Consider the following 23190-nt stretch of genomic DNA (forward strand, 5'->3'; position numbering starts at 1 on the left):
GAATGTTCCTCATAATGGCCATTGTAATTTCCCTGAGGGCTGGCAGCAGTTCGGTAGGACCCTAGCTTCATATGGGGTTCAACTCACATTTCTGTCCAGCCATATTTTGCCACAAATGAAGTGCCACCCACATTTCTGTCTGGTCATATTTTGGGGATCCCCAACATGATAGTTACCAGGTAAAACTCTCAGGACACAGTAAGATTTTGACATTTTTGTAGACATCTATAGCTTCTGCGATTATAGTTCTTAGACATAAAATAGGCAGTTGTGCCAGAAGGCGGTGCACTTTACTCTTTAGAAATTAAAGATCCCATCTCTTTTAGCTAGCCTTTATCTACACAAAACAGGACAAACAAGTATGTGTACCTTAACACTGCAGAATTAAGTACAGTAAATACCAAATACTGCAGCCTGGCCAAGAAAAAGGCCCTGGTACACTACCAACAATTCCCAACTTGGAACCTGAGCCTGAGGTGAAGAACTGAACCAGCAGACCTCAACAAATAGGGTCTGTGGACTGATTCCAAACAAATGGGGAACTGTAGCTAGCAGTTCCCAACATGGAATCTAGGGACAGAACCATAAGCTGGGGTTTCCAGTCAAATAGGAAATTGTGGTCGGAACTACCAGAAGTACCCAACATGGAACTAGTGATTCCAAACAAATTGGGAACCAACTGGAAAGCCAGTTAGATCTGGAGTTCAACACAAAAAGAGCAGAGCTCAAACCGAGAGGAACTTACCAACAGCCCCCAGAAATGGAGAGAAAGACAGTGGACTCAGATAGGAGTTTGCAGGTATCACGACTGTGTTTCTTGTTGTCCCAAAATGCCATCAGAACTTCACTTTGGATCACACTGCTGCCACCAAATCTGTTAAAAAACCAGAATTCATCTGACTAAATTTTAAAGCTCTAATTAGCTTTATTGAATGATTCATGAATTAGGCAGCATCCTTCTGTGAGTAGAGGGGAGCTCCAAAGGGCTACCAAAAGGGAAAGATTTTTAAAGGCAGGACAAGCAAGTCATAAAGAAAAAAGATTATTTCAGGGCTCCCCTGGTGGCGCAGTGGTTGAGAGTCCGCCTGCCGATGCAGGGGACACGGGTTCGTGCCCCGGTCCGGGAAGATCCCACATGCCGCGGAGCGGCTGGGCCCGTGAGCCATGGCTGCTGAGCCTGCGTGTCTGGAGCCTGTGCTCCGCAACGGGAGAGGCCACAACAGTGAGAGGCCCGCGTACTGCAAAAAAAAAAAAAAAGATTATTTCAGGCTTAGGTAACTTACCTATGGGGGACAGAAAAGGTCTATGTGGCAGATTACTTCATCTTCCTTTGGGGAATGAACGTATTACCTCATTGGTATTGACTAGAAAATTCTTGACTGCCTGGTTAAGACTAAATTTCAATTAGGTTAGGTATTAAGCCCCAATATGGTTGTGTGGCTTAGCATAAGTGACTCCATCTTGGGCCTGTGGTTTTCTTTTTAACAGCACAGAGTCAGACACTTCATGTAGACAGGAGAAGCAATTGTGCCTGTTGGTCATGAGGAGGCAGTGACACTAGATGTAGGGAACATATACTCTTACAAGTTTAAGGTATGCATGGGCTACTCAGGACTTTGTGCCCAGGACACTTGGGTTTGACATACATAGATGAAATTTTATTGGGGGTGAGGCAGGTAGACAATAAAAAAGTAATCTGGTAGTCATTGTCTATCATGCTCTTCTACATAGGATCTGAACCTAGAATGACTGTGAAGAAATTACTTAACCTTGTTATTTTCAGTTTCATCATCTCTGAAATGGGGAGAAAATTATTCATTTATTCAGTCATTTGTTCATGCCCTCATTTAGGCATCTGTTATTTATAAAACACCTACTGTGTACCAAGCACTCTCATTTTCAGAATGGTAATAAAGATTAAAAGAGACAATGGGGCTTCCCTGGTGGCGCAGTGTTTGAGAGTCCACCTGCCGCTGCAGGGGACATGGGTTCGTGCCCCGGTCTGGGAAGATCCCACATGCCGCAGAGCGGCTGGGCCGGTGAGCCATGGCCGCTGAGCCTGCGCGTCCAGAGCCTGTGCTCCGCAACGGGAGAGGCCACAACAGTGAGAAGCCCGCATACCGCAAAAAAAAAAAAAAAAAAAGAATAAATATAAGGTCCAATATCTGGCGTAAAATGGATGCTTAATACACAATAGCTATTAATGTTTTGCTGTGCCTCCAAGGATTCCAATGCAGTTTAATTAATGTGCATATGCAACCAACCTGTACCATACCCACCACCCACTAGAGTTTTGAGCAAGATTGGCTTCCCACTAACCTCAACAACAATTCCTCACAAATCACGGATTACAGAACTTTCATCTGAGTGAAAGTTTAGACTAGAATGTTAAAAAGAACCTACTTTTAAAAGACATTTTTTAATTGAAAGTGGGCCACTCAGCTTCCAATGAAATCTTCTCTTAAGTGCGTACGTCTTTGACTGAGGTGTTCTCTGAAAGGAATATAAGATTTAGATTTATTTTCATTGACTTAGAATTCTTAAAGCTAGCCCAGAGGTTAATGATGAAGGAAGTCTCGATGAACAAGCAGCTGTTTGTATGGTACTCCGAAGCTTCAGTTAAACACTTGACCGTTCCTTTTTCCTAGGGAAGAAATCACTGTGACAGTGCTCCTTCTCATTATAAATCTTCTCTCAGCATACACATTTTTAATGCTAACTCAAATGCTAATTGGTGAAAATATAACTCTAGTTATGATTTGGAGTCTGTTAATCTTGCTACTTCATAAGCCAGCCTCTTTGTTTAGCAGACGATAAGGTGTGTGTGGGGGGGAGTTTTGCTGCTGAGAAAATGGGCTGCTGGTGATACTGTGCTCCAAAGACGCAGGCATCCGTGACGGTTTGGTTGTAAATAAGACTAAGAAATTCAAAATAAAGGCTAACCTAGTTTTCCTCCTCCTTTTGCAAATCTCTGCTCGATCTGCCGCCACCATCGTCTGCAGAACGGCTACACGCCTTTGCACCAGGCCGCCCAGCAGGGCCACACGCACATCATCAACGTCCTGCTGCCGCACGGGGCCAAGCCCAACGCCACCACCGCGGTAAGGCGGCGCCGGCTGCCCCTTTCCGCGCAGCTCCTTCCTTGCCCCCGCCCCTGTCCCCCTCCAGGGGGGCCGCTTGGCTGAGCTGAGTCCCCATACAGCCTCCTTAAATGAGCCTCCGCACTCCGGAAAGCCTGGGATTTCCAGAAATCAGCCTGGGATTTCCCTGAGAGCGCTCGTCCCGGGAGGGAGCGCTCGTCCCGGGAGGGAGCGCTCGTCCCGGGAGGGAGCGCTCGTCCCGGGAGGGAGCGCTCGTCCCGGGAGGGAGCGCGGCGCGGCCTGACTCAGTCTTTCCTCCGGGAGGGGGCCCTGCGCTCGGGCTGCTGGAAAGAGCTCGGCTTCCAGCTGGCTCTCGGCTGGGCGCGGAGTCCGACCCCTCCCGCCCGGCCTTCTTAAGGGAGCACAGTTTCCGAGGCCGCTGGCTCCGACTAAGCTGTTTGGGATGTGGAGCCGTTGAATTGTAAACTAAGCGGTGCAATTTAACAAACCGGGATCCCCAGTGGCTGCTGGAGCCTGCGTTGCTTGCTTGTGTCCTTTTGCTGCACGGTGAGCTTCTGCACAGCTGCAGCTAAATATGTTACTGTGTTCCCTGTGGTAACATCTTACCTGCAACAGATGGCCTGACCTCTGTTGAGGAGTGAGTGTACTTGGTACTTGAATAGTTTTCTTCGGAGGCCTCATCCTCAGTTCAAGAGTTACTTTCCTAAGCATAGTACAGGATTCGGAGAGGGGTTTGACAACTTTAGGGTTAAAGCCGTCAAGCACTTCTTATTAGAAAGAGCAAGCAGCTGCAGCTTGTTGTGTTACCATGGTGACCTGGGCTATAGTCTAGAGAAGTTACAAAGAAGATTCAGATGTAATGGTAAAAACTAGTGATTTTCCTAAGCTGTGCCTGTTTTGGAAGGAAATGCTGGCTCATGTGGAGCCGCGGGTGAGCTCATTGGCTCACATCTCCGTCCTCCCTCCCGGCTCTCACTCTCTCTTTCACTCTGTCTTCAGAATGGCAACACTGCCTTGGCGATTGCTAAGCGTCTGGGCTACATCTCCGTGGTGGACACCCTGAAGGTTGTAACCGAGGAGGTCACCACCACCACCACGGTAAGTGAAAGGAACCCATCGGCTTCGGCTCCCTTGTGGCTTTTAAGCCACAGACATTTTCACTTACAAAATGTTTTGAGCTTTTGATTTTGAACTTCTTTTATTGTAGAGCATACATTGAAGTATGCAGATGTAAAGGCATTTACACAACTAGTAACAGGGATTTCAGCTTCCTTTAGTCAACATAAATCCATATAAAATGCGTGAATGTAATTTTATAATACTTCCTTTTTCTGTGACTGACTTCTTTTTTTCTGGCTCCTCTGCCCTGTTGCTGTAGTTGGGTGTGACACCTACCGCTGGCAAAGTGGTAGGACACTCCACAGCAAACTTTTTATCTTAGCCCGGAGGTCACGCCAGACTCTGGGAAGACCCTGATCCCTGCTACGCTCACGACTGGGTCAGATGCATTCCCAGTGAGAACAATTCATCCTGCTTTTCTTCCTATTTCGGATTATTTTTTATTCAAAAAGAAAATCGAATGTGCTTAAGAGAGAAACTGTGTCTGTATCTTGACAGAATATATATGTAACATTTTTTATTTTCGCTGTTTGGAATATGACTGCTGATTCTTTAGGAGAGAACAGTGATCATCACTGGCCTTTGCCAGAGAAACTCTGGAAGAGTGAGGACCGTGATGTTAATGAGTCCTAATGCTCTTGTGCTATTCAGCTGGAGCAAAGCTTAAAAGGAGGCCTCCTGAGAGGAAACTCGCAGCTGAAAAGTGCTCTTCTCTTTGCATATATTTATTAACTTTTCTCCTTAAGCATCAACTCTAAGAACAACAGCTCTTTAATTTCTCTTCATAAAGTAGAAAAGTAGACCGACAGCAGAACATTTAGATGTTCCTGAGAGACAATAAGATCATGAATCAACAAATATAAAATTCTGAATGAGGTTCTAGTAAATGCTCCAAGCTACGAATAATGCATATAGAGTTTTGGAACACCTGGTACTTTTGATAGATGTAAGGAAAAAGAAAGGAATTTTGTTCTTCAGGCTGACAGCAAGTCCCTGTTGACAGATATTGAGGTAGTTGGTTTGATGTGAAGTTTTAAATAGAGTGGAGTATGATTTATTAATGAACTACAAGACAGAGACTGAATTTAGATGAGAGAATGGCACTGTGTGTTTTCTCAAGCAAAATCTTTGGCCAGTGTACCACAATATTTTTAAAGATTTAAAGTATAGTGTCAATAAATTATATAGTAGAAAAACAAGTCTTGTCATCACCTCGCACTATACTTCTGAGTCACTACATATGGCTAAATCGTAATGGCTTTTTCTTACTATATGATTTGTTATACCAGGAAAATCTTCATACTGGGCACCTGTACATATATCTTTATTTGGCATCTTTGAAACAATGTGCACATCACAGATAAGTGAAGGTTTTGGTGGCAAGATTGGGTAAACACTTTTGTTCTTAGAAGTCATGTTTTCTCTCAACTTTACCTCTTGCATGTTCTGGGAATTATGCATGTACATTTTTACCAGATGACCACTAGATGGCAAACTTGCATCTTTTAGCTATCTTGACCTGCTTTTTCTTCCATTCATTTCATTAATTCATTCCTTTAGTATTTATTGGATATAAAATATGTGCTGGGTTCTGTGCTCAGTGCTGAAGTGTCATCAATGGTGAAAACACTACTCCTCCCTACCGGCAACTTACAGTGTAGTGGGAGTGAAGAATGAGACTTAAGTTTTGTAAGAAAATATCAATAAATTCTTGTTTAATATCAATAGAACTATAGAACGTACACGTCTAATTTCAAAGAGATCTCAGGCTCACAAATATTACTTAGAGTGAATGAATTTAACTATACAGATCTATATTTAAAAAGAGGAGCAATTTTTTTAAATACTATTGCTAAAGTTCTCAAATACCCTGTCAGAAATCAGACATATGGTCATATCTCCACATATGTAGCTCTAGGGGGATGTGAAAACTCCTCATAAAACTCTCTGTGAGCTTTTTTTCTTTTCTGGTAACTATTAATCTCTATGCTGCCTAGCTAATCATTGCTCCAATAAAAACCACCATACTTAGAAATCAAGTTTCTAGGTGAAAAGCCAACAAACAAATGTAAAACATAACAGCATGTCTGCTTTCAGTTGGGAAAATAAGAAATCATTGCCCACATTAACTAAACAAGTACCCCCTTTATCTAAATGGGTAGTTTTATTGGTTACATGTTTTAATGCTGCCCTATCTTTACTTTCTTCTTCTCTTAGAATTCGATTCTTAGAACTGTGAGTTTTATTGTTTTGTGAAATGGAATTTGGGGTTAAGGATTGAAAATATGAACTTATTCCTTCTGTGATGTGAGTCTTCTTACTTTATACTTCTTCTCTTTCAGAAGAGATTTTCATTCATTCTTTTCCCACATAACGATGATATTAATGATATTAAAAACTATAACTAAAATTTAGTAGTTACAAATATGCCAGACACTGAGGGTAGATCTAGGATTCAAATTTAGGTTGTCAGATTCCAAAATCCATATTCTTAACCACTCTGATGTAACTGATCTTGACTTTGCTAAAAGTAGCTTACCAGGAATTTTCAACTTTTAAAAACTCACTTAAATAGCGCCCTTTATGGATTTTCATGGAAGTATCATATTCAGTATCATTTTCTAAAATCTACAGATTCACTAAAAATAATTTGGAACTACTCACTGGTGGTAGGTAAATAGCACGAGGCAATAATTATGTAAAATTAATCCAATTAAATTTCATGTTACTACCATTTGAATGTAATAGTTGAACTACAGCCATACATCTAACATACGAATTTCACATCATTGGCTTCATACGATGTGCCATTTGAGCAGCAATGTGAGTTCTCTGCCATCAGAGAAAGTTTCCTTTGCTATTCCTCCTTCCAGAATTCTTCACCCCAAAGTATGAATAAAGTCATTGTGTGGAGAGAAGAGTAAGGCAGCAGTTTGTAAAGGAAAAGTCACTGCTTCTGAAATTTGTGAGACATTTTTGGAATCCTGGTTTGTTTCCTTAACCTTTGCTTTTCTAACTTTACTTCGTAAGACCTAGCAGAGGATATGAGACAGTTGAGCACTCTCTGGGGATTACAGTCATTGTCTATTTGCCGGAATGGACATCAGAGTGGGAGGGACACATTTCTGGCAGCAGAAGCCAGCAAGCTCAGTCTCCTAATGCAGTTTGGAAGAACTGTGAGATATGACTCATCCCTCTACTTACTGATCAGCTATCATCAATTATTTGCATAGTTTTAAAGTGATCGTTGCATATAATCATTGATATGTAGAGCATAAATTACTGAATAAGCTACTAAAATAAAAATGACATTATAGTTATATTACCATTTAAACTTTGGTTCTAAATCTTATCTGATGCCATAAGTCCGTTAAAATGGGAATCATAAAAGTGGCAGTGCAATAAATACATGTAAAGTCATTTGACACTTTTTAAGTGGAGTCAAGAACTTTTCTTTGAATACAGGTCCATTGACTAGAAGGCTAAGTTGTCATTCTTGAACAAAGAGCATCTGTAATACATACTGTATTGTGTGTGTCTATCCTATAATGTCTATATCTATATACAATTTATCCTGTGTATTATCTTAAAGAGACACTATTCTGAGTGCAGAACCTTTTTAAACTTTTGACATTTTTTCCCCAACGTGCTATAATTGTCTCAACCACACCTGAGTAGCAGTTATTTTTGGAGACTCACCTTTGTTGAGACTTTCCAAACCATTTACCTTAGTTTTTATAGAAAAATATTACTTATGTAGTATTTAACTTATATATAAAAATTATGTTAACATGTACAATTGGTATAAAGGGGTTTAGGAGCAAAACCAGGTTTAGCTTGTAGCACTGATGGGAGCCAATGTGTGTGGACACTGGAAGGTGGCATACTAGCCAAGGTCACTCGCCACGCTGTGACTTATTGTGACTTGCTGAGTAAGTGGTACAAAGGAAGTGGTTGACCAGGGAGATGGGCTAAATGAAGAGCAGTAAAGCACACTTTTTCTTTTGCACAAAAAAAAAGCAGATATTATCCCCCATTTATAAAACACCATGTAAGGACTCATGTTTTATTTTCTACATCATGATAAATGTTAAAAACTCGTTATTAAGTCTGCCATCTATCGCATTCTATTTGTTTTGCCACATTATATGATTTAATTACATCCTATTAAACTTATGCATCGTGCACTACTCATTTTAACTTTTAAAGTAGTTTCTAATCTTGACCATAGAATCTGAGATTCTATAGCAGAAGAAGACGCCCATGATCATTTAATTATATCCTTGTTTTCTTCGGGCTATTCAGATGTACTTGCGTAAAACCATATTTATGTTTGGCTAATCAACTTTTCAAAGGACACTTCATTTAAAGGGACAATTGTTTTCATTTCTTATCACATTACTAATGAGTGGGAAGACTTATTTATTATCCATTCAACAAATATTTACTGACGACCTTTTAAGGGTCAGGCACTATGTCATGTACAAATGCATACTATATTTATTACATTGTATATAGAAAGCAGTTTTAATATCTGTGCCAAAAAATATCCATGACCAATATGATCAGTGTTACTTTTTCTATTGCCACATATATTTGCTGATAATAACCTTAATAGCATTCAATAACCAAACTAAAGCAAAGTTAGTTCCACTCTCACAAGTTCAAAGAAAATATAGTCACATTATCAGCATCTGAAAATAGAAACTGAGAAGGTCGGGCAATATAATTTAATCATTTAAAGTGTATTTCCATCAGTTATTTTCAAATGGAGAAGCATCTTCTTGTGGAAATGTTTCCTATGAAGGGCAAATACTCTAGAACATTTCTGCAAAAATGGACTTTCTGGTGTGGTCTAATGCAGTAGGTATCCCTTAAAATTTTTAATCATTTAATGTACATTTAGATACTTATTTTAAAAGTTTCCCCAAAAGTCATAGTTTAATTGAATGTCATTGTCTCTATCCTGTATTTTAAATGTAAGTCATTTTTCTGCAATCTATACATTTTCCTAATGCAGGAAAGTGGGTCGCAAATTGAGCTGCACAATAGACCCACCTGAGGAACTTTAAAAAATACCTATAGCTGGCCCTGTCTTCAGGGCTGCGGATTTAATTGGCTTGCGTTGAGACCCAAGCAACAATATGTTTAAATTTCTCTAATAATTAGAATATGCAGGTAGAGCTGAGAACCGTTAATATAGAACTTAGGTTATCATCTTTCTGTGTTAAATTCATAAATTAATTAATATTATAATTAAATGGTATATTTTTAAGTTTGTTCATTCATCAAATTCTTATTGACTACCTGTTATTCTCCAGAACTTTGGATAGATGCTTTTGTCTTTCCTACAGTGTTTAATTTGTTTTCAGTGAATAAGACATTATGGAATTATTTAGACATCAGAAACAACATGCTGGAAAGCTGAATTTACTACTCTAGTCTACAACTGTACCTTCATCTGGATAACATGAGACTTTCTTTACTTTCTGCATTTCTTCCTTTTCTTTTCTTCCCAAAGAAAATCTATGTGGTCATTATGTGGATCTTAAATGTATTATGTCATCAATTTATTCCAATATGTATTTGAGAAGCCCCTACTATGTTTCAGGTTCTGTGGAAACAACTTCTTTCATGACTCACACTCATGAGGTGGGAGGTGAAGGGGGCACGTACAGGTGTGTGTGATGTGGTGCACGTGATGCTATAGGAGTGGGTAGCGGCAGATAAACATGGTTGAACAAACACATTCATTGAGGAGGGTCAGGGTGTGTTTCTCCAAGGAAGTTACATCTTATATGAGCCAAGACAAGAGAAGGAAGAACATTTCTGGTAAAGAAAAGGATATATGGGAAAAAAAGCAGAGGCATAAGAGAACATGGCTGCCAACACGGTTGTAGCATGTGGTGGAGGGATGAGGCCTCCCTGACTCTCCTTACTACATCACCAAGCATCTTCCCAGCCAGTTTGCCAAACCCTTGAACAACCCGGGGAATTCATCCGAATATAACTTACAGTCAGCCATCTGTAAGGATGGTTCCGCATCCATGGGTTCAACCAACCTCGGATCATGTAGTAATGTAGTGTTTACTATTGAAAGATATCCACGTGTAAGTGGACCCATGAGTTTCAAACCTGCATTGTTCGGGGATCAACTCTATTAAGTTTTCTTCTGAAGAAAATGGGAAGCCACTGAAAGGTTATGCAGTATCACATTGTGATTTAATCAGTCCTTCTTCACATATAGAAATTATATCCCTGTATGTAAATATATTCTTAAATTAATCAGTTGAATTTCCCTGTAAAATTATTTGAAGTTCTCTACTGCTTTTGGAAAAAAAAGAGTTGGTGGTAGGGGTATTGTAGCCAAACAAGTCTGTAGTCTCTAGGTAGCAAAGCTCAAAAACCTAGACAACCTATTTACTGTATTTTAGTGGCTTTAGTTGAAGATTTTACTCTTATTTTAGGAGATTAGTTTTTAAATTTTCTCATAACAATGCCAAGTGATGTACTTAATGCACTTTCAATGCAGAAACTAGAGATAGGAATTTGAGACTCAACTATCTTTAGGTGATATTTCAAGTCATGAGATGTGGATTTTTATCCTTTTTTTTTTTATCACTGTGGTATCCCTGGTGTCTGAAACAGTGCCTGGCATGCAGTAGGCACTCAGAATGTTTCTTGAGTGCCTGAATGACTAAAATGTTCAGAGGCCCTTTGTTGTTAAGATTAATTTAATATCAAAATATAGTGATGATAAATTATGCTAGCTAATATTTACTGAATACTAACATATACTAAGCACTGTTCTTAGAGCTCTTATATATTTCATTTAATCTTCATAACAATTTTATGAAGTAGTATTATTATCCTGTTTTACAAATGATGAAACTAAGGCACAGAGAAATAAAGGGACTTGCTAAGGCCTCATAGCTAATAAATGATGAAGTTAGAACTTGAACCCATGTAGCCAGACTCCAGAGCCTGGTCTCCTAACCTTACATCATCCACCAGGGATAGAAGGCAGTGCATCTGGCAACTCTGGAGGGCTATTATGGAAGGCAAATAAGCAGCAAGCCAGAATTGTAGACCCATGAAAGACTATAAGGATGGGTGATTCTCCACTGTTGATCCTCTAATCCCAGAAGAGATGCATCACATTTTCTGCCCCGAAGTTTATGTCTTTCACATTGTTTACAACTTCGTTCCAGTGGCTTTGTTTTTCATAAATTGCACATATTCACTGCTTCTTTTGAAAGCTTTTCTGGAGACATTACTCAGTCCATTTGAGGGAAGCCCTGAAAACCTGAATCTGCTTTCTCAATATGGCTATTAATGCTATTGCTAAAGAATTTATTTTGCAAATGGGAATTCAAAATAATGAACTTTCTCTTGCACAACTTCACTGGAGTAAATGATCATTTATCTTCAGAAAGAACAAATGAGTTTCCATGAAGGAGAATAAGAGACTAAGCTTCCAAAATGTCCGTGTGGAGAAGATGGAGTGCTCAGGGCCTGATCGCTTGCTGATGCTGTTGACTATGGCCTCTCCTCTGTGACTCTTTTGATCTTTTGTTTGATTTTTGTTCTTAAGTTGAGCATTAATGACTTCTGTCTTTCCAGACTATCACTGAAAAACACAAGCTAAATGTTCCTGAGACCATGACCGAGGTTCTTGATGTTTCTGATGAAGAGGGTAAGACTTTTATTCATTCTCCTATGACATCTGTCATGGTCTTACACAAAGGAAACCATCCATTTTTTCAGGGAACAAGCTGGTACGGTGGATGTGGATGACAGCATCTTAGCACTTAAAGTAACCTTTTCACCTTTGTTTCAGTACATTTACTTTTTCAATTTGGGGGAGGGAGGATTTTGTTTATATATTTTCAACTGGTGTTATCTTTAATGACTTACTAAATAACAGGACTAGGACAAGGGAGAGAAACTGGAAGTCGGCCATCTGTTAAGATATCTACCTGATAATACAATTATTGTTAATATGTTTTAACTATGCTAAATACTAAATACTATAACTATGCTAAAATACATTTTTTATTAAAATGCTTTAAAGTAAAAGAACTTAACGTATACTCTATCAATGGTATATTGAGAAATCTCTGCTTTCTAATTGGTTCAAACATACAGAATATATTTTAAAACTAATATATAGAAAAAAATATATTTTAAAACTAATACATAGAAAAAAAGAGCCTTAGCGAAGGCTAAAAATAGTGCAGGAGTAAGTCATACAAATTCAACATAAGAATTTGATTCTTTAAGTCAGAAGAACTATATGCCCCCTATAGTTCTAGAGTTGATAAAAATTATCTAAGCCAGTGGATTTCAAAGGTCTGAGAAGCTCTACGAGGAGCACCAGGGACTGCCTTGGGGTGGGTATGGGGCATCATGCTAGAGGTACTGCCAGAAGGGTTTCTAGCTCCCCACCTCTACTTCAACTAGAGTAGTTGACTTTTCTTGAACAAAAAGAAAAATCTGCTAAAAAAATCATGAATGCAGCACATAAAGTATGCAACCAAGTTTCAGTAGTGCAGCTATTGGTCAAGTTGTATATACATGACATGACATGTATACATGAATACATGTACATAAGTGTACATGTTTGAAAAATTATTGCCATACTGACCCTAGTAGTAGGCCCAATACTAACTGCTTTTATGGAGAAATATTAAAGGTATTTCTTTAGGTTCTTCAAGATATATTCAGAAGGTAAGACTTTACATTGAGATGCCCTTATTTGGAAACAATTTGTTAATTCACCTATCGGTAACAGACATTGAGTTGTCTCAGCTTTTATAAGAACTTACGACAAGAACAAACAAATGTTGGGTCAATGTACTATTGTAAGTAAATTAAAAGGTATTGCCAAAGCTAATGGTTCCAAGTATTTATTGTAATAATTTTGCGTTCCATCCTAATACTTGCCAATTTTCGGCATCCGTACGTGCACACTATATTTTGTTTCGTGTGATCTTCTTTCTTATCTTCACTTACATGTTGAACAGCCTTTAAACAGTTTGGTGACCACTTTATTGATGGGGAAGTGCTTAGTGATTCAGGTACCTTTAGAGGAAATTGTTGAAGTGAAAGTTTGTCTTTGCTTTTAATTTTTCTTAACTGGCTAGAAGCAACTAGCTTAATATTTAAATCTGGGTGCCTAATACTAATCTAGTGGTTTTTGAAATAGCGTGTGTAATATGAGTGGAATTGCTTATGTGTGCATTTGGGTGTGTGGATTTTTATTAACTTGGAAGCTTAACACTATGAATTGCTTATACTATTAATGATTTTTGAAACTATTATTGAGACCTATTACCGTAATTAAATTATCTAATGAACATTATATAAATATTTTCCCAAAACTAATATTTCTTCTTAAAATACAAATTTAGAGAAAAATTAATTTTTGGATAAGTTGACATTGAATTAGCATGAACATGTTAACAACTACGTTAGGCTACTTGATAGGCAGTCATCCCATTTCTGGATAAAGATATATTTTAGATGTGGTTAAAAATATATTAAGTTAGTAGTTATAATCTAATTTTTTAAAGTTAGCTAGGAATAAAGTAACCTTTAAATATTATTTAGGGGAAACTTTGGCATATAGGGAAAAATGAATAATATAAAATATTCTATCTAGCAAGAAGTTTCCAAAGTATATGTGGTACCACTTTAAGCAAACCTATTACATGAAAATCTAACTTTATAAATCAGATAAATTAGATAGTGATTATTTAATCTAAAAATAGTTATTTATTTCCAAAATAATTGTTAAAGAATTCCAATAGCTAATGCATCCAAAGTATTTACTGGGTTTTTAGAAATTCCATTTGTGTGAAACATCCTCTTGGACCTGCCCATTGCATAATATAAGACCTAGCTATAACATCTTGTATACTTTTGTTAAAACTATTATGTATTAAAAGTTATTAGTGATAAGAACTCTTGATTTGAGAGGAATGTTGGCTAATGATCAAGAATATCTTTCATGGTGATGGAGGAAGCTCTCCATGTCTAGATATGGCCAAAAACTTAACATTTTTCCCCAGAAAGAAATTCAAGTTGAATAATATTTTTGTATAGGATATGTCTGAGTTTTGTGAAGTAACTTTTTAGTACAAACAATTAGTATAAAGGAATTTGACTAGTTGACATTGCCAATCCTTTAATTTTTTGTGCTCTTCAAATGTTTTCACGGAACCTACCATCATTTATATGGACAAAGTGCAGCCACATGTGTTTGGATAGTATTAGCCAGTCCCTGTTTTCTTTACAGCTCTACTATTTTAATGATAGTCTATGTGTCAATACTCAGAAGAATATCCAAACCAAGTACAGATGTCCTTTCAGGTTAACTTGCTATAGTGAAGCATTCAGAATTTTCCACTCACAAATCCAATCAACAGATAGTGAAAGTGATGTTTTTGTGTGTAAAGCTCTATGACTGGTACCATGGGGGAATCAAAAGTGAACATATATGGAGAGGTAATGTATAAATTAATGAAGCATAACTAAAGGCACTATGTCATCTGCTTTTCATATCTGCCTGGGAAAATCTGGAGAGGGAGAGACCTAGCACAGTCTCAAGGAACTGCTGAAAGCTGAGAGATAAATAGGAGGGTGGCACAGGTTTTAGGGAGTGGAGAAGGAACAGTATGGGAAGGTCCCGAGATGGGAAAGGGCAAGAGAGAGACACAGAGTGACAAAATAATCTAGTCATTCATTTTGGCTGATGCATTAAAACACACGGGGCTTCGCTGTGGAATGTTTGGATTCTCAACTGAAAAGTCAAGGAAATTAGGATGTGTTAAAGAGATTTCAATTAATGATTGAAACAATTAAATCTGTTTTGTCCAAAGATTAAATCAGCAGCGGCACACGAAGGAGTGCATTGGGATGAAATTGGAAGGAAGCAGGTATCTGAGGGAAGAGAAAGCATTTACTAGACCTCACAATGCTAGGTGCATTGTCTCATTTAATCCCTACAGCATCCATATGGGATAGGCTATGGATTTCCCCTCATTTGTTTTTCAGGTGAGAAAGGCTCACCTGAAGATGGGAGGCTGAGGCTTAAACACGTTAAGTAGTTTGTTCAGTGGCACAGAGCTACTAAGTGGTGAATGTGGAATCTAAACCCGCTTTGAAAGCTGTTGTAATAGCTCAGTCATGATGTAAATGAGTCCTGATGGAGCAAAATGGCAGAGAAATGGAAGAAAAAGAGAAATGGGAATTCAGTCTCAGAATATTCTACTGTGTAGACTCAAACAAAGCTGTAAATGTAATCCTCTACATCTTCATAGGATCCTGAGCTGACTCCTGTCTTTGATGACTCAGCTCCATAGCCATAAATTGTATGGTAGGGCTCAGGGGTTATACACCTGTGTAACTAAATTACCTGTGGAAATGTGACCCATGTATCCCTTATACTCAGAGATTTGTGAGTGGGTGGTGTGTATAAACTTCTGCATTCGTTCTCTGGGACGATGTGTACTAATAATCAAGAGAACTCCAGAATGACTGAGTGTTGGGGTGAAATACGGAGGCACATCTCCCTTCTCCTTTTGACATACTTCCACTGTGGACACTTGACGTTAGTGGGGCTCCACACCCGAGGTTTCAGTCCTTTACCCACTTATCAGCAGAAGCGCTGAGCATTCTTAAGAGAGAGAGAGCTCAGTGACATGTCAGAGAATCTCCTTCTTCCCAGCACTGTGAAGAGTTGTCAGAATGAAGAATCCTTGGGACCTTCCCACTTTATCTTAATTTATTCCTATACTCTTGTGATCTGTGTCTTATAGAGGCTGGTCATGGCTAAATGTGCCTCTATCACTGAGGAATCTTGTAGTTTCCAGATATTAAAACATGAAACTTTAAAAGCAAGTGATACATCAATGCTCTACAATTAGTAGGAAAGGGTTTTCATAAAATTGGAAAGATTGGAGAATACAATGAAAAAAGTTAAGTCCTAAAACCTGGAAGTCAGAATTCTATTAAGTAAGTAAATATGTAATGGCAGGGAAGGGGTTGTTCAAGTATAGGAAACAAAAAGGAAATTCACTTTAGGTTTGTTATGATGCAAAAAAATAGGGTTTGCTCTTTGTTTATTTGTTTTACATCAAATAAGTTGATAAAAGAAAGTATGTTAGGGTATAACCATTCTTTCATAAGCTTTCTGAGTTATGCAGAATTCTTTCCAAGCCTGATAGAACTGTACTCAAACAAGAGTTAAATATTAAAATTCAAAATCTTATTTGAAGATAGCAGACAACGTATCTAGGAAGATGAAAGAAGATGAGGATTTAAAGGCCGGGATAGGCTAGCCTTGGACTGTAGAGGTCGTCTCACTTACCAAGATGAAAGGCAAGGATATGATTATCTTATTTTTTGGACACATTAATAACATTTAAAATGTTGAGCTGTATTATATTTTTCCCAAATTGATTTTTCATTTTCTACAGGCATTTCTACTTTCCATCCCACACTGCAGATAATGTACTATTGCATAGCATGCTTTATACACACATATCCTGGGAGAGACATTTTATGGTAGCCCTGGTGAGATTAGTACCTGAACAGGTACCTTTCCAGCTAATTCCAACATTGGGTTAGCATCTGGCCACTGACAACAGCATTTAGGGATTTTGCATCTTTGGGCCATTTCTCTCTGAGACATAATCAAGACATCAGGATATACACCTAAGGCCACCATAGGTGTCCCCAAACCCCTAAACTTCACATTTGGTAACACGGAACCTAGGAGGGGTTTTTTTAATGTAGCAGCTGTCTTAGTCAGATAGCATTGTAATAAAGCCATCAAAATGCAGAAATGAGGGAGAATGTAAAGGACATCCACTATTTCACAGAACTCAGTGTAATCAGGGGTTTTGAAATTGTACGTTGACTCCACACCAGAGGCACACAACTTGATACATTTGATTAAAAATGTACTCTTCCAGTTGCTTTTCTTCTGTCTTATAGTAAGTTTCTTTATGCGCAAGAGGGGGAAAGCTAAGTTCATGTAGTTTGCATCTTTTACAAGATAAAACTGCCGGTGCTGGGCCTTGCTTCTCCGTACTGGGAGTCAATCCAGCTAGATTTCCTTCTTTTTTCTTTCCTTCACTCTTATAAACCTTCTCTTTACCAAGGAATAACAAGAGGAGAAGATGAGAGGAATAAGACAGAAAACTTGAAGTGTAGACCCTACTGTATTAAGGAGTTTTGAGTAATTTTAAGGACCAAGAAATTGAAACTTATTTTGAGTTGTCTTTGTTCTCTGTAACCATCTTGGTTGCTAAGAGACTGTGGTGAGAACTGGCAAATTAGGAGAAGCAAGATGAAATGCAAAAGCAGATTGACTCTGAAGATGGGCAGGATGCCCTAATCTGGGTGAAATTAGGAATTAGATGCTAGAAAGCAAAGCTCAATTATTTTAGATTCTTGGGGATTAGGTGTGGGGGGGTAGTAGAGTGGGGAATAGAGAAAGAGAGAGAGAGTATATTCAAGCAGGCTTTGGGGTTTTACATAGTTTTGTAGGCCTCTTGCTCAAGGGATCCATAAGGTACAGCTTGTATTATATGACATCCTGCATTCAGTCATTCCCTTCACTTTTTCATAAATAAGACTAGGCTTAGTTTTCTCAAAAGTTAACAGGACGTGCATATTTTTTTCTGAAAATAATTTAGGCTTATATCCAAACCAGACAATACCTGTGTTTTGGTAAACCAAGTCTTAGGATTGATCTTAGAATTTTTTTTTCTCCCAGAAATAAAGCAATGGGGATCCCAACTTATTTCACTCATAAAAATACTCCTATATAAAGATTTACCAATTAAACAAGAAGGGAGAAATAGTGGAACACATAAGTCCCACAAGTCCTATAATAAAATGTCCAAGCTTCACGATCTTGTCACTCTGTTCAGACACCAGCTTTCTTCCTGGACTTTCTGCCATTGCTCACCAGCATGGACGCTGACTAGTGCTAAGTTATTCCACTTAGTATTCTCTAAGTAAGTAATGCGTATTACTCTTTTATTCATACTGTTTTTACTGCCCTCCATGACCCTTTACACACTAGCCTCTCACCTGAAATACCATCATCTCTGCCCATCAAAATTGCTCCCAAGCAATTGACCAGCTCCCATTCCTTCTTCAGTGATTCCTTCTCCAGCTTCCTTGGGAATTTCCTAGGGCTACCGCAGCAAATTACCACAAGCTGGTGGCTCAGATTCATTCTCTTACAGATCTGGAGGCTGGAAGTCCATGGTGGGACCATGCTAAGCTCCGAAGGCTCTAGGAAAGAACCCTTTCTCGCCTCTTCCAGCTTCTGTGCCTGTCAGCAATCCTTGGTGTTCCTTGGCTTGTAGACACGTCACTCCAACCTCTGCCTTCACATGGCCTTCTCCTCTTTGTCTCTGTGTGTCCTTCTCTTCCTCTTGTAAAAAACACCCTCATTGCAATTATCCAGTATGATCTCGTCTAAATCCTTACTTTACTTACATCTACAAGGACCCTATCTCCACATAAGACCACATCCTGGGCTTCCATGTAGACATGAAATTTGGGGACAGGGGAGACATTACTCAACCCACTACATTATTCTAAAGTGATCTCTCCCTCCTCTGACCTTTTTGGTTCTTAAAGTTCACCAACATCATGCATTTCATGTTCATCTATATTGTTATTTATCCCTGGATCACTGCTATTGCTGCATCATGTTTTGTGAGGGAGCACTTTGAAGAAGAGAATATATACAAGAGTTGGGGGGAACCACTTTAACAAAAGTAATTTTAAAAACGTATTCATGTTTTCATTAGAGTTGTCAGGTTTATGAAATATTTAAACAGTACAATTATATTTTTCTTTAAATTTTTCAAAAATTATTCTGCATAAATGAAATTTAGCTCATATTTCATTGGTGTGTCAACACTTAGATCATTTTGTATTGATAAAAATAATAACTGGCGATTATTATATTCCAGAACTCTGTTATAATCCTTATATGTTACCTAATTCAGATAACTGACACGTGAGATAGATTATTAGTATCATTCCCATTTTCTTCTTGTGGAAACTGAGGCTTAGGAAGATTAACTGGCCCGTAAGTAGTAGAATTAGAATTTGAACCCAGGTCTATCTGATTTTAAAGACTAAACTTTTAATAACTACTCTGTGTAGCCTAATTCACTTAGCTAAAACTAAATAAATATCTAATGATTTCACTGAGGAGCAATAAAAGTAATTTTAATGATGAGATTTGTAACTGCCAAATATTAAATGCATTGACTTTGAGAAAAAAATTTAGTGGTGAATAAGTTACATATCTATTTACTGGAAGGTCTTTTGTTCAAACTGTCTTTGCCTTTAAGTAATTTGGAGAGCTAATAGTCTTGATTATGGGCTCTTAAGATCATATATACAGGGAAGTAATGAGATGCTGAAAACATATTCCTCTTAAAAGTCTTTAATGCTGTATCTTTATAAATAAATTAGTATTGATTTAGAACACTTATTTTAAACAGATGAGATTAAAATAAATATTTAATTTAATTATAGGAATGAACTACATTCTTTCACATTTTCCCTTACATCGGTTATCAGGCTTTCAGTGTGTGATTAGTACGCTTAAAGGATCATCAAAAATTGTTTCTCTCAGCTAAATTATTCCCCCTTTCCCCTGAGTACTAATGCCTCATGCCCCATCCCAGCACATTAATGGTATGGAGAGCATTTCTGTGAATGAGGTATTATTTATTGAATTTCCTGAAACGTGTATTTTTAAAAGTGTTCTATTCCAGTTCACGGGCAGGGAATGTACTCGTACCATCTGTGCTTCCAAATGAGAGCTACAACACTTAGTCATCGTTTTTGGCCACTGCTTAATTATTATCTATCTCACTTTTTTCCCTGTACTTCACTTTTGGGAAACCATCTAGTTTCCAGCAAAGCATCCTTTTTATGCTCCGTAATAATTTTAAAATTAAATTCCAGGTTGTTTATTACAATATCATAATCTGTCTACTTCGTTCTAGTGTTCTTTCCCTAATGTGCATATTTTGCTAATCTTATAAGTCATATTGTTCCATTTAACACACCTCTTATTTGTTTTAGAGCAGTAGGTATTTCTTAGCATATTGTCAATTACATGAAAAGACTGTTAATGCAGGACATTATGTACAAAATTATTGATACTATAGACAGAAGCTAAGTTGTCTACATATTGTGCTAATTGCTAAGTTAAATATAAAGCTATAAATCAGCTATCATGATAAATCAGCTATCAGGATAAAGAAATGAGTAAAGAAAATTGATATTAAAAGAATTCCAATTCAGGTAATTATTTCTTCTTAGTAGGTAATAAGAAAATGGGTCAAATATTGTTTACCTGAGTTTTAGCGCTCTTCAGTTGCATGTGTTCTGTTTTTGTTTTTTTTCCTAGCGTGCAGTGTTTCAGTGATGTCAGTGCTATTATGCTGATTTCTTCACAATCATAATCATGTTTTGTAGTCGATATTACATTCAACAAGTAATTCTCCATCTTTCTCTGATTGCTTCAAGGTGATGACACAATGACAGGTGATGGGGGAGAGTACCTTAGACCTGAGGATCTAAAAGAACTGGGTGATGACTCCCTACCTAGCAGTCAGTTCCTGGATGGGATGAATTACCTGAGATACAGCTTGGAGGGAGGACGCTCTGACAGGTATTCACATAAAGCTTTCCCTTGATATCAGAAGTGAGTGCAACACACTTTTATGATAATAATAAAAAAAGTAGACACCATTACTGACACTCGATAGGTATCTCACTACTCTCAGCAGTTAGCATGTTATCTTACTGCTTTCTCTAACAACTTCAAGTGTCCATTTTAAAGGAAACTGAGGCCTAGAGAGATTAAGTAGTTTAGTAGGAGTCAAGCATTGTAAGAATCAGAGCCATGATCAGTAAAGAGCTCTGAACCATTAAAATATGATATTTTTTATCATCTGCAACTTTTTTCTCTAGGCAAATTAAAAGGACAGTTTTGCCTTTTGGACACTCTTACTAAACGGCAGTTATACGATCCTCCCAATCTCCTTGGGGTTTTCTGTTAGGGCCATAGTTTCTGTGAACAAAAGTATGTTGTGAAGAAGGATTAAAAGGTAACAAATTGAGAAGGAAATGTTGCCTGGAACTGATTTTTTCATGAAAAAGAATCAGAACAGAATCCCTAAAGAGCCTGGATACCAAAAGCAATGATAGCAAAATCTGAAGGAGCCCAGATTTGATAGCCAAATCCAGGGAGGTTTATATTATATTCTGAAATATACAATCAATTTTTGGGGTTATTACTAACTAGCACACCAGGTGTTTATTATTTTTTGAGGTAAACTGATTAAGAACATTCCTTGGTGCCTCATCAAAAGTATGACTGTCAATTCGGTTAAGCATGTGGTTGTACATATAGTGTAATGTCTTTTGCTAATCAATTATCTTAGGTTTATAACTTTAATATTGGCCCTATTCTTGGCTGTATCCAGCACATTTGGAGTGTAAGAAATAAATGCCTTAAAGAGTAGTCAATTCTGAATGGGCAATTAGCAAAAACAAGCTTTTCTTGGGCCTTTCCCTTGAGTACTAATGCCTCCCTCCTATCTTTTTTTTTTAAAACAATTCAGTGTGCGTGTAATGAGTGCCTTTCTGGGCTGGCTTTGTGGTGGGTACCAGAGGTACAAGCATGACTAATATGTAATTGCTAAATTCAGAATCTAATGGAGTGAGAGAGAGATGAAGCTAGTGGTACCCACAGAGTGCAACTGGAGCCCTGAGGCTCAGGCTTCCTGGAGGGAATGAGCCCAAACCGAGACAGAATAATAGTGATGATGGTGAAGAAAGGTGGGGAGGGTATTTGAAGCCTTAAATAAGGTGAGCAAAGGCTTGTGGTGTATGAGAGAAACAGAATAGTGCAGTGTGGCTGGAGTGTAAGTATGAAGGAGGGGAGGTCACATTTACATTTCGGATGGATCCCTCTGACCGTGATATAGAGGATGAATTTTATAGGAAAGTTGTCCAAGGGGTAAACTTGGCAGTATCAACCACCTGAGAAATTATTGCGGTAATGTTCGCTGAAGTTGCTAGGATACGACTTGAACTCTAACCTGGGTGGTAGCAGTCATGGGGAGAGTTTTAGAAATGAAAAATTTGAGAACATATCTGTGAGGTAAAACTGGCCAGATCTGGCGATGGATTTCATGGGGTGGGTGAAGAAGAGGAAGGAGACTTGATTGGCTCCTTGGCTTCAATGACTTAGGTAGAGAGTGGTCCTTGGGATCAGGGTACACAGGGAGGAGCCGTTTGGCGGGTGAGGGTAGGGGAGCTTGTGATGGTGTCAGCGTTCTAGATATTGAATGTTGACACACTGATTGATTTGGGCCTCACAGTCTGAGATTCTTAAAAGGCTTCAAATTTCAATAAAGTGAAATGTTTATGGCTTTGCAAAAATTCATAATAAGCTATGAATAATCATATTACTGTTATCCAAAAATCCTTTTTTTTTTCCCAGCTTGATTTCTTTTACTAAGAGTAAGTGCTTGATTTGATCCTTTTGCCTTCTTTGAAAGTACTTAGTACTGAGAAGGATTTAGAACAATACTTTCTATAAGACAGGGGTCAGTGGTTAGAGGATTCTACCTAAACTGAATACTTCTCAGCTTGTAAAGACAGGAGATATGAAACATTGAAGACGTGAGCTGTTGTCCAGCTCCACACTTGCATTTCTAGAACACCAGATGTATTCATGCTCTCCAAGATGGAATTATAGTCAGTATCTCATTTTCATGATTGCAATGCAGTGTTTTATTTATTTTTTAAATTTTGCTTAGACAATTCAATATAAGTTACCTTTTTTCGGTAACCATTTTTTTCCTTTTCATTATTTCTTTATTTGGTGTGCTTTCAATAGTACCATGCC

At 38.1% G+C, this 23190-nt stretch overlaps 1 protein-coding gene across 8 annotated transcripts in view; it reads left to right on the forward strand.

The window, feature by feature from the left end:
* The window catches only part of ANK2 (ankyrin 2), a 570766-nt gene that overhangs the window by 478763 nt on the left and 68813 nt on the right, over positions 1-23190 (forward strand). For all 8 annotated transcript variants that reach the window (XM_027103570.1, XM_027103569.1, XM_027103568.1 and 5 more), the window contains 4 exons: positions 3003-3101; positions 4101-4199; positions 11844-11916; positions 20799-20943. In XM_027103570.1, coding sequence (XP_026959371.1) covers positions 3003-3101; positions 4101-4199; positions 11844-11916; positions 20799-20943 — 416 coding nt within the window. The remainder of the gene's footprint in view (positions 1-3002; positions 3102-4100; positions 4200-11843; positions 11917-20798; positions 20944-23190) is intronic.

This window comes from Aethalodelphis obliquidens, unplaced genomic scaffold (genome assembly GCF_003676395.1).
Source record: "Aethalodelphis obliquidens isolate GAN/ISIS:26980383/991018 unplaced genomic scaffold, ASM367639v1 scaffold6, whole genome shotgun sequence".
NCBI classification, from domain to species: domain Eukaryota; kingdom Metazoa; phylum Chordata; class Mammalia; order Artiodactyla; family Delphinidae; genus Aethalodelphis; species Aethalodelphis obliquidens.